The 12,924-nt window shown below is 45.6% G+C and overlaps 1 protein-coding gene across 1 annotated transcript in view; it reads right to left on the reverse strand.

The window, feature by feature from the left end:
- LOC140734991 (phosphatidylinositide phosphatase SAC2-like) overlaps nt 1-12,924 on the reverse strand; it is a 62,667-nt gene that overhangs the window by 33,259 nt on the left and 16,484 nt on the right. The window contains exons 4-7 of the mRNA XM_073059785.1: nt 12,777-12,866; nt 10,196-10,351; nt 4,400-4,456; nt 3,010-3,205 (exon numbers count right to left, since the gene is read on the reverse strand). Coding sequence (XP_072915886.1) covers nt 3,010-3,205; nt 4,400-4,456; nt 10,196-10,351; nt 12,777-12,866 — 499 coding nt within the window. The remainder of the gene's footprint in view (nt 1-3,009; nt 3,206-4,399; nt 4,457-10,195; nt 10,352-12,776; nt 12,867-12,924) is intronic.

Raw genomic sequence — 12,924 nt, forward strand, 5'->3', positions numbered from 1 at the left:
TCATGAATATCATTACTCCTATTTTCTTTTATAAACTGGGGTGTAACATCTGCATTTCTCCAGCCCTCTAACTTCAGTGCAATAACATAAAGAGAACTGAAAGAGCGTGAGGACATTTTCTACCTGTTTTTCTTCCTTCAGTAACATGGAACAAAAAATCTGTACTCTGGGCTTGTTAAATGTGGAGTAAATGCCACTCAGTAGTGTATGGTGGTTAAGTTAACAGTCTCCAATTCAGGAACTTCAACTATTCTCCAGAAACCTCTGTTCAAAACTCACCAATGGTAGCTGTTGAGTTTACACTAAGTTTAGTAATCTGTTATAAAAATCTACCCACTAATAGCCTTCCTGATGAGTCCCGACGAAGGGTCTCAACCTGAAATGTCCTGGAATTCTCTATTCCTTTCATTACATGCTGCCTGACCTGCTGAGTTCCTCCACCATTTTGTGTGTGTTATTTTGGATTTCCAGCATCTGTAGAATCTCTTGTTTCTGCTAAGTACCTTTTCACGTTTAACTAAGGTGTCAAGCATTCCTTTAAGTCTGAACATTAATTCAACCCTGAAGCCAAATGCACTTGGCACTACATTAACACGTCATAAGAACATGGAAGACAACGGCCCTTTGGTCCACAATGTTGTGCCAGCCTTTTAACTTAATCTACAATCAATCTAACCCTTCCCTTCTACATAGCTCTCCATTTTTCTATCATCCATATGCCCATCTAAGAGTCTCTTAGATGCCTCTAATGCATCTGCTTGTATCAGCATCCCTGGCAGTGCACTCCACGCACCCACAAAGGTAAATATCTTACCTCTGGCATCCATACTTTCCTCCACTCATCTCAAAATTATGCTCTCTCCTATTAGCCATTCCCGCCCTGGGAGAAAGTCTCTGACTGTCCAAGCTATGCCTCTTATCATCCTGTACACCGCTATCAAGTCACCTTTCATCCTTCTTCACTCCAACGAGGAAAGCCCTAACTCACTCAGCTTATCCTCATAAGACATCAATCTGCGTTATTTTATATGCCTCCAAGTTCAAAGATCCCAAGTACATTTATTATCAAAATGTACATACAGAATACAGCTCTGAGACCCATCCTCCTGGAGGCAGCCACGAAACACAGAACCACCAGGGAACCCGTTCAAGAAAACATCACACACCCGATGAGTGAAACAAAGAACAAATTGTGCAAATGGCAAAAAGCAAGCGAACAACACATAGAATATCAAACATCAAACTAGTAGCGTTCAGTCTAGTCCAGTTCAGCGTCACTCCGCTAGCCACTGCAGGGCCACAGGGCCAATCTTCGTCGAGTGCCCCAATCAAACGTTCAAAAACAGACCAGAACCCAGGAACACGTGTATTTCAAAGTCCCCCAAAACAAGTTCACAGCCTTGCAGATCAATCCTGGTATCTTTGACTCCTTCTACAGAATCCAGCGCTCTGCTTCAGCTTTTCTCCCTGATCCACCAAATCCGTGTTAATCCTGTAAGGATAGTAATGTCCTCTCTGTAAGGACATTTCCCTCACCTTCACGACTCCTATGAGTCCAGGTTGAATCTGCCACCCAGGAAGGGTTTCTGACACTGAGCCACCCAAGGCCTCCAGCCCCACAACTCATGTTCACGCCCCAGCCTGAGGTACCCTCAGTGATCCAGGGCTCCTCACCTCTGCGTGTTAACACAGAACAGCACATTACAGGAACAGGCCTTTTGGCCACCAATGTTGTGCTGAATCCATTGAATCTGTAATACAACTAACACCTTCTGCCGGCACAATATCCATATACTTCCACTTTCCTCACCTATTGAAAAGTCCCAAGTGTATTTGCTACGACCTCCATCCCAAGCAGCGCAATCCGGGCACCCATCACTCTCCATGTAAAACACTTGCCCCTCACACCCCCTTTGAACTTACCTCCATGCCCTCTGGGATTAGACATTTCAACCCTGGGAAAAAGATACAGTCTGACTACTCTATCTATGTACCTTATAAACCTCTATCAGATCTCCCCTCAGCCTCCAACGGTCCAGAGAAAACAGCCCAGGTTATCCAAACTCCCACTATAAAACATGCACTCTAATCCGGGCAGCATCCTGCGCCCTCTCCAAAGCCTCAACGTCCTTCTCTTCCTTATTCCTGGATTCTGAAACACCTGCCTTGAACTCCACCCAATTCCCACCTGCTGTTCCTGCCCCCTCTTGGAATGCCAAGCTCTCTTCCAAAGACTCTGCCGCATAAGTTGAGATAAAGGCTTTTAGGGGAAGATCCGAGGGGAATGTTTTTTTTTACGCATAGACTGATTAACATTTGGGAGGACTCTCAGAGGAGGTGGTGGAGTCGGGTACTATTACTATATTTAGGAGGCATTTAGACAGACACTTAATAGAAGGATACAGGATTAGCGGCTGGTGAAGTGCCAGCAATCCGGGTTCATTTCCCATCGCTGTCTGAATGGAGTTGGTACATTCTCCCCGTGACTGCATGGGTTTCTTCCGGGTGGTTTGGATTCCTCCCACCGTACGGGTTAGTAGGTTAATTGGTCACGTGGGTGTGTTTGGACCGTGCAAACTTGTTGATACCGTGCTGTATCTCTCAATAAAAGGCCAATGGGAATAGGCAGTTTAAATGGTTTGGCTCAGACTAGATGGGCCAAAGGGCCTGGTTCTGTGCTGTACTTTTCTATGACTCTAAAATAAACATCCTAATGTGGCAAACAGCTATTAATATATGGGCTAAAGATGAGCATGGCTGTGATGGGCTGAAGTGCCTTTTCTATACTGTACATTTCTATGACTCTAAAATAAAAGTCCTAATGTAGGAAACTGGGATTGGTAGACCTGGGCGAAAGGTGAGCATAGATTGATGGACTGAAGAGACTGTTGTGGCTGTTCAACTCTTATGATTTTATCTATGACCGACCCCAAATGATGTCAGCACCAGATCCGTCATAAATACCCTGACAATCCAGCTCTGGATATCCTCTTGCGAATTCCAGCCTACCTCCTCGGTGCCTGCTTCTCCGGGAGATGAGGACGAGCAGGAACTTTGACTCGGGTGAGCTCGGCGGCTGCTCGCCCACCAGGCAGTCGGAGAAGGCGGACTCCCCCGGGGGCTGTTTGTCGTGGCCAACGTGGATCTCCTCCACCTGCACAAAGCCCTGGATGATGGGAATGATCCACCGATCTGTCATGGCGCTCTGGGAGAGAGTTCCAAACCACAGCGTGTCAGGAGTTGGAGGAGGAACGTCAGCTGGGGAATGGGAGAGAAATGGGGCAGGGGTCTCTGATTGAGGACAGGGGAGAACAGAGGGCAGAGAATGAGAAATTTGTCCTGTGGCTGTGTGGGCTCCCTCAGGGGGTCCCAACTTTTTTATGCCAGGGACCGATACCATTAAGCAAGGGGTCCGTGGACCCAAGGTAGGGAACCCTTTTTGCTCCTGCTTCCCAAAGACATGTGGGTTGGCATGTTAATTTGCCACTGTAAATTGCCCCAAGTGAGTGATAGAATCCAGGGGATGAGGAGATGGGCAGAATATAGGATTGGTGCAAAAATGGATGCATGATGGGCAACATAGACTTGGTTGAACAAAGGCACTGTTTCTGTGGCATATTCTCAGTGGCTACTTTATTAGGTACATCTGAACACCTGCTCATCAATTTAAGTATCTAATCAGCCAATCGTGGGCAACTCAGTGCATAAAAGCATGCAGACCTGGTCAAGAGGTTCATTTGTTCAGAATGGGGAAAAATGTGATCTAAGTGATTTTGACTGTGGGATAATTATTGGTGCCAGATTGGGAGGTTTGAATATCTCAGAAACCGCTGATCTCCTAATGGGGCGAGAAAACAACAAAGCAACCAGTGAGTGGCAGTTCTGTGGGCAAAAACGCCTTGTTAATGAGAGAAGATCAGAGGAGAATGACTAGATTGGTTCAAGTTGACAGGAAGGAGACAGTAACTCAAACAACCACGCGTTGTGTGCAGAAGTGCATCTTTTATGTAGAGGGGCTGCAGAAGCAAAAGACCATGAATTCAGTGGCCGCTTTATTAGGTACAGGAGCTAGCCGGGCTCAGCCCCAAAGGACCAGTGAAAGGTGAAACCAAGTGTGGGGTCTGCAGTGACTATGAAGCAAGACAACTTTGAGTGACTTGCTCAGGCCTTTATGGCTGAATAATCTGCTCACATTTCCCATCTCACACTGCCCAAACTTTACAAGCATCCACCAGCCAGGAATAAGCACAACGCCACAGACATACACGAGATTGACCGCATGGTCTTCGTGGGGCACTCAGCATACTGCTGTGTGCAGTATGGTATGGACCTGGTAAATTTCCAATCCGCTCTCAGGAGGTGTGGAAACCACCCGGAACAGAGGAAATGCCAATCCTACCTTTTGCTTAAGCAAGTCTTGAATCATATACTTGTTCCAGAAAAATCGATCGTCAATCTAAATAAAGAGGAAGTGTACATTTAGTGGTCACTTTATTAGGTACACATGCTCAATAATGCAAATAGCCAATCAGCCAATCACATGGCAGCAACTTCATGCATAAAAGCATGCAGACATGGTCAAGAGGTTCAGCTGTCGCTCAGACCAATCATCAGAATACAGAAGTAGTGTGATCTAAGTGACTTTGACCGTGGAATGATTGTTGGCGCCATTCAGGGTGGTTTGAGTATTTCAGAAACTGCTATCTCTTGGGATTTTCATGCACAAGTCTCTAGAGTTTTCAGAAAATGGTGTGATAACCAAAAATAAAATCTAGTGAGCAGCAGTTCTGTGGGTAAAAATGGCTTGTTAACGAGAGAGGTCAGTGGAGAATGGCCGGACTGGTTCAAGCTGACTGGAAGGCGAATGCGTTACAACAGTGCTGTGCGGAGAGCATCTCTGAACACACAACACATTGAAACTTCACGTGGATGGGCAACAGCAGCAGAAGATCGTGAACATACATTCAGTGACCACATTATTATATACAGGGGTTACATAATGAAGTGGCCACTAATTGCATCGCAAACCCTGCTCTTCAAGATGAACTGGCAGGGAGGTGGCTTCCATCCACCTCTGCCGTATTGCCTTTGCATTGTCCACTCAGGACCCGCTGGGTGAATCTTTCTTGGAGTAACGGGTGTGACCGCTCTGATGCTCTTGTCCATATTTCCTTCCTGCGCTCAAGGCATGATAACCTGATTTGTGTCAAAATTGAACAAGACAAAGCTCTGAGAATTTTCCTTGATTTCTTTTGGAGACCTGGAAATACCGCTGGAAGAATTACACTAAAAAAATTACAAGCTGTTGTCTGAGCTTCGAAAGCTACAGGTCCAAAAAACAAACCCAGCAATTACTGTATGCTGTACTGTCTATAACTTCAAGATATCCCATGGGAGCTCCCAGCCACTGAATTACTTGTGAAATTGAGTCAATGCTCCAGAATCAATAAAACCAACAGGTAATTTGCAGGCAGCAAAACTTCATCAGTGTCACTGAGACCAAAAACTGTTCACCTGTGCTTGCTGAGGGATGCTGGGGTGAGAAACTCTATTCTTCAAGATCACAGCATGGGAACATTAATGGGACTTTGTTTTTACATCTTCACCACAGCACAGCCTCATACTATCCCCTTCAATCTCTGAACTGAATTGAACCCAAGGCCTCGGAAACAGGGGTAGGCCATTCCACCTTTCAAACCCGTTCCGTTCGTGGATAATCTTCTGTCCCAACATCTTATCTCCACTCTTTCTCCATCTCCCTGATCAGAATCAGGTTTATTATCACCGGCATGTGATGTGATATTTGTTAACTTAGCAGCAGCAGTTCAATGGAAAACATAATATAGAAGAATTTTTTTTAAAAAAACAATAATAAAAAATAAGTAAATCAATTACAGTATATGTATATTGAATAGATTAAAAATTGTGCAAAAAAACAGAAATTTAATATTGTTGTTTAGAATATTAAATATTTTCCTAAAAAAAGGAAATATATTTTTATGCAAAATGGTACTGCCTTGTACTCAACATAAACAAAGTTAAAAAGGGTCTGCATTTCACGTAAATAAAGTGAGGTAGTGTCCAAAAGTTGAATATCCACTTAGGAATCGGATGGCAGAGGGAAAGAAGCTGTTCCTGAATCGCCGAGTATGTGCCTTTTGCCTTTCTGAGACACCGCTCCTTGAAGATGTCCTGGGTACTTTGTAGGCTAGTACTCACGATGGAGCCAACTAAATTTACAACCTTCTGCAGGTTCTTTTGGTCCTGTGCAGTAGCCTCCACCCCACCCCCCACCAATAGTGATGCAGCCATGTAAGATCATAAAACAGGAGCAGAATTAGACCATCGAGTCTGCTCTGCCTTCCAGCATGGTTGATTTATTATCTCTCTCAATTCCATTCTCTTGCCTTCTCCCCGTAACCTTTCACACCCTGACTAATCAAGAACCTATCAACTTCTGCTTTAAATGTACACAATAATCTGTCCTCCACAGCTATCTGTGGCAATGAATTCTACCAAAATGTGTGGAAAAACCTCTTCCCCAATCAGTGACCCAGCTTCTACTGTGGTAGGACATTCTGACCTTTTCATCGTTCCCACCATCCCAGGAAGCAGTCAGCTGCCACACACAAAAGGAACTCAGCAGGCCAGGCTGCATCCATGGAAAAGAGTAAATAGTTGATGTTTCAGGCCTAGGCCCTTCATTCAGGAGTTCTGATAGAGGGCCTCGGCCTGAAACGTGTGTTGATTTGGACTTCCAGCATCTGCAGATTTTCTAGTGTTTATCAGAGTGTTGGTCTTTTTTTAGGCAAGTACACCAAAACTGCATGCAATACTCCAGGTGTGGCCTCACCAAGGCCTATTTTAATTGTGGTAAACCGCAATTGCTCTTGTACTCTAAACCAACAGACCATTTCTTATTTCCTGCCGTCCTTCCAGCAACAGGTGTACAAGGACACCTCTTCCATTTCTACATCAACACTTCCCAACTATTACAACTTAAATAAAACTCTACCTTTCTGCTTTAGCTTCTGAAGGGGACAGCTTTACATTTATCCATGTTGTACAGCATTCCTGCTATACCCACTCAGTTAACTTGTCTAAACTGCCTTGAAGCCACTTCGCATCCTTGTCACAACTCACAATTTCATTCATGCTGTATGTCATGGTCAAACTCAGAAGTATTGCAATTGGTCCCCTCATCCACGTCATACATTGGAAACAGCTGGGACCCTAGCACCGATCTCTCTGGTAGTTCAGTAGTTACCAGTTTCTAATGCTAAAAGAACAAGCTTATTCCTTTTTCTGCTTCCTGGTGAATTCATGAATACTAATACCACGTTGCCTCTGACATGGGACTTCACCAAAGGTCTTCTGAAAACCCAAATGCGCCACTCTAATGCAATCTCCCTAACCATGTCTGTCAGTGGTCAAAAGAGTCCAATAGGTTCATCAAACATAATTTCCTTTTATAAAAGCTATGTTAGCTTTGTGTAGTGTCTTTGGTACTTTCTAAGTGTCCTGTTATCACGTAGAGTCATACAGCAATATGACACAGATACAGGCCATTCAACCCAACCAGTCCATGCTGTCCATCATGCCCGCCCTCAACTTGTCCCAATTTCCTGCATTTGACTGATATCCTTTTGAGCTCCACTCCTCCATGTACCTATCCGAGCTCTTCTTTAAAAATACAATTGTACACGCCTCAACCACTTTGGCTGGTCGTTCCATAAATTTACCAAACTCGAAATGAAAAGGTTGCCTTTAAGATCCCTTTAAAATCTTTCCCTTCTCACCCTAAACCTTTGTTTCCCACCCTCCCCCAGTTTTGGACTCCCCTACACTGGGGAAAGGATTGTTACGTTTCACTTTATCTATACTTCTCATAATTTTAAACTCTGCTATGAGGCCACCCCCTATTTCTCGTACCTTGCAAGGAATTAAGATACATTTTCTGTAAGTGACTCCAGAATAGGGGTTCCCAACCTTTATTTAAACCATGGGCCCCTACCATTAACTGTGGGGTCCGTGGACCCCAGGTTGGAAACCCCTGCTCTAGAATGTCATCTTAAAAAGAAGCACTGCGGCAGACCTTAACACCGTAAATCAGTGAGTGTTTTTCTTGCCTTGTTAGGCTCCCCTCTGGTTGTGTGACACGCCTCTCTGCCCCTTAATTAGGGAGAGAGAGAGGGAGCCAGCGGCATGTTGAACTGGGCGAACGATTAGCTTTTGTTGTACTGCAGATCATGGTCTTTCCTGGGGGGGGATTTGCTATTGATTGCTTGGTTGTTGGAGGGTGCTGAAGCAAGTGGGGGAGGGGGAGGGTTGCTGCTTCGCCGCTGCTTGCGTATGGGAGGGAGGGAATGGGGGGGGGGGTTGGGGTTCTAACGTTTTTACTGTCAATCATTCTTTGGGCTCCTCTTCAATTTCGTGGATGTCTGTGAAGAGTAAGAATTTCAGGATGTATATTGTATACATTCTCTGATATTAAATGGAACTACTGACCTTCGTATACTTTTCCCACTACTTCAGATGGCCCTATATCATCCACACTGTTCTGCTGTTGTGTGTATTGAATATTCATCACGTGTACAGTTCATCTCTGAGCTTCATGCAAGCAAGCATCTTCACTGCACCCTGGTGTGCATGGCAATAAACTAATCCAATCTAACTTGTGATACTGCTGACTCAAGGCTAATAGATCTGCAATTCTCTGTTTTTCTCCCAGTTCTTTTCTAAACACGCAGACAGCGGAGGAGAGAGCCCAGCGATCGCTCGATTAGCTGATCCCTGGTACCCACACCATTCCGTTCATCCATCTGGTGGCTTCAGAACTAACCACGAACCATAAGACGGAAACCGTCTATCACAGAGATGTGTTTAGGGTGGCACAGTAGCACAGGGGTTAAAAGTTTTACAGTGCGGGCGACCCGGATTCAATTCCCATTTTGAAGGTAGGGGGTTTGTACATTTTTCCCCGTGACCGTGTGGGTTTCCTCCGGGCGCTCTGGTTTCCTCCCACAGTCCAAAGATGTAATGGTTGGTAGGTGAATTGGTCACTGTAAATTGCCCCATGATTAGGCTGGGGTTAAGTCGGGGGATAACTAGGTGGTGCAGCTTGAAGGGCTGAAAGGACATAATCCATGCTGTCTCAATCAACAGAACCCTTCAGACCTAATGACCCCAAACCCCTTGGTTAATAAAATGGAGACCACAAAGACTGGAGCTTGTTCCTTTGAAATGGAAGATGTTGAGGGGTGATCTTATGGAGGTTTACAAAATCATAACTCCGTGGTAAAACATTACTGTCTTTTCCCGAGGTGGCGGAGTTTAAAATTGGAGGGAATAGATTTAAGCTAAGAGGGGGACCTGAAGAACATTATTTTTCCACACAGAGGGTGGTGGGTATGTGGGACGAGTGCCAGAGGAAATGGTTAGAAGTCGGCACAACTACAATGTTTACATAGGTATCAGGTGGTGGGGTGGAGATACATCTCTACCAACAGAGGTGTGAGGCGTTCCTTCCCTCCGCTAACCTGCAGGTCACCCTTGGGCAAAGTGTAGTACCTGCTTAGTCCCCCCGATCAGGGTCAGGTGAAACCATGGGATCAGGTGGTGGGTGTTCGTATGAGCAGCTGGTGCATATTATAAATCCTGATGCCAGGCAGACAATCTCTGAAGAGTTGTTGATAATGGCTGGGGTCACCCTTCTTGTAAAGACACTGCCAGAAGAAGACAATGGCAAACCAGTCCTGTTGAAAAATTTGCCAAGAATAATTCTGGTCATGGAAGGACCGTGAATGCCCACGTCCTATGACACAGCACATAATGAATGAATGAGACAGACATATGGATAGGAAAGGTTTAGAAGGACATGCACCAAATAAAGGTAAATGGGACCAGCCCAGGTAGGGGACTTGGTTTGCATGGATGAGCCCGACTGAAGGTCCTGTTTCTGTGCTGTATCAATGTATGACACTAAGTGTTAGGTTTAAAATTGGGCCTAATCTTTTATTAGCAAATTCCAGACCTGTACCACCCTCTAAGTGCAAGAGTTACTGAATCTACTCTTGTGAGCGTGTGTGAGAGTCAAGGAGAAGTCTCTGCCTTGTGTAGACTGTGGCTGGGCAAACAGACGGAGACACCAGAAAGAGAAGGCATTGGAAAACCATGACAACGACAGTCCTCTGACCCTTGGCGGCGTCCTCAGCTGGCCTTCTGTCCCGCACTGCTGCTGCTGGGCTGTGTTTGTGATGTCATAGGTCAGGCTGTAGTAGAACGAGTCGGAATCGGTAAACATCTTGACGAGATCCTCCAGGAGGCGTCGTTCCAACTTCTCATCGCTGAGCTGGAAGATAGAGACTGTGCGGTTACTGGCAGTAGCTAGCTTTAACCTCTAGAGATTGCACAGAGCACGATGGGTGCGTGAAATGAGCTGGCAGAGAGAGTTACAGACATAGGTATCATGTATCATTACAATATTTAAAGAATCAGAATCAGGTTTATTATCACGGGCGTAAATCATGAAATTTGTTGTCTTTGCAGCAGCTGTACAGCTGTATAGTAATAGAAAAAAATAATAAGTGTGTGTGTGTATATATAAAATAGTTAAATTAAATAAGTAGTGCAAAAATAGAAATTAAAAAGTAATGAGGTAGTGTTGATGGGTTCAATGTCCATTCAGAAATCAGATAGCAGAGGGGAAAAAGCTGTTTCTGAATCATTGAGTGTGTGCCTCAGGCTCCGATATCTCCCTCCTTCCTGATGGTAGCAATGAGGAGAGGGCATCTCCTGGTAGTGGGGATCCTTAAAGAAGGTTGCTGCCTTTTTGAGGATCTCCTGAGGATGTCCTGAATACTACGGAGGCTAGTGCCCGTGATGGAGCTGACTGAGTTTACAACTCTCTGCAGCTTATTTCAATCCTGTGCGGTAGCACCCACACCACCCCCCCCCCCCACTCCACCATCCCCCGCCCATACCAGATAGTGATGCAGCCAGTTAGAATGCTCTCCTGAGTACATCTGTAGAAATTTGTGAGTGTCTTTGGTGACATACCAAATATCTTCAAACTCCTAATGAAGTATGCCCACTGTTGAGTCATTTAGACAGGTACATGGACAGGATCGGTTTAGAGGGGTATGGACCAAATGCAAGTAAGTGGGGCCGGCTCCTTGGTCAGCATAAGAAACGATCAGAAATACAAGCAATCTGGCCTGTCCAGTCTGCTCCATCATTCAATACGATCGTAGCTGATCTGGCTATAGTCTCAGCTCCACCGACCTGCCTTTTCCCCATGGCCCTTAATTCAGATTCATTTATTTATCAGGTGTACAACGAAACATACAGTGAAATGCATCAACAGCAATAAAGGACTGCGGACGCTCCCAGAGGGTCAGAAATGAGGGGCTGTGAACCCTCCTGGAGGGTCAGAGGTGATGAGGGACTGCGAACCCTCCTGGAGGGTCAGAAGTGATGAGGGACTGTGAACCCTCCTGGAGGGTCAGAAATGAGGGACTGTGAACCCTCCCAGAGGGTCAGAAGTGATGAGGGACTGTGGAGCCTCCTGGTCCACAGGAGATGAGAACATGAGTTAGAGAGTCCTTGAAAGTGAGTGTGTAGTTTGTAGAATCAGTTCACAATTGAGGTGAGTCAAGATACCACACTGGGTCAGGTGTCTGATGATGGAAGGGTAATAACTGTTGGCCTAGTTCTGTTCCGCCATGACAATCCAAAACACAGCCTGCATTTATATGGCTTCTTCGTCCATTCAAGGCTCCAGAGGTTCATTCAGTAATTTTCAGGTATATGTGTCCAGGACAAAGAAGAGGGTAGACATAATCATGTGGTCCTCATCCACTTGGGAAATTGCCTTTTCCAAAAGCTTCCTTCTGGAAAGTGCTATAGGGCTATTAAAACAAAAACTTCATGCCACGTTAAAAGTTTCTTCTCCCAAGCAGCTAATCTGATCGACCTTTTTTAGTTAGATCCCCCCACTCCACCCCCTCTATCTTTAATCCCAGTCTCTGAGACCACTCAAAGACTGTTGAATTAATGGCCATGCTCCATTTTACTGCCACTTCCTCCTTTGGGAGTCTCAACCAAAGCTTGGCTCAGGTCTCTGGAGCTGGTTGTTGTATTGTGAGATCAGTACAGTAACCCAAAATAACATTTGGGAGCAATACAGGCAGAGGCACTTCTGTGTTGAGAACTCAGAAACATCCTCAACTAGAAAAAGGAGGAAAGGCCAGTAATCTGGTTTCTCTCCTTTCCATACCGAGTGCCAGGCCCTGTTGCCAAGATACACAAGAGGTCTCGGTGCCAGGAAGCCATGCTACTGTTTGGTAATCACTGCTCTCACGTCAAAGTGGGATCCAGTTATTCAGCCTGGAGTTTTGGGGCCCTATCATCGGCTTGCCCTGGCATTGATACCGAAGATCAAAATCCGAATGTTGGTCGTAAGACCGGAAGTCGAGTTTATTGGCCACTGCCCTGAGCCTACGAGACAGAAGTCCACTGGTGAAGTTGGAGGCCTGAGGCCTATCCTGGGGTTGCAGGACAGTCTGTGTCGGTGGGCGGAAAGGGACCCGATTGGCCGCTGTGCTCTGACTGGCACTGCCAAGCACTGTGGCATGCTATGTTAGCGACGATTAGACTGCCCCCAGCACATCCTGAAGCCAGCTGTTTACGCAAATGACGCACTTCACTGTACACGTGATGAAGGAATAAATCGGATTCTGAATCGGAATCTGGACGGGGAGGTGTAGCACAATTACCTGCTGCTTGGAACTAGAATCCCCTGTGACCTTTTTTGGGAAGAAAGGTTCGGCAGAGTCAGATGGAGGCCGCTGATGTGTCTTGCAAAACTGGATTAAAGAAAGATAAATAGTCAAAAACCCTCCATCCCAGATGGATCAACACAGT

The sequence above is a fragment of the Hemitrygon akajei genome, chromosome 1 (assembly GCF_048418815.1).
Source record: "Hemitrygon akajei chromosome 1, sHemAka1.3, whole genome shotgun sequence".
In the NCBI taxonomy this organism is placed as follows: Eukaryota; Metazoa; Chordata; class Chondrichthyes; order Myliobatiformes; family Dasyatidae; genus Hemitrygon; species Hemitrygon akajei.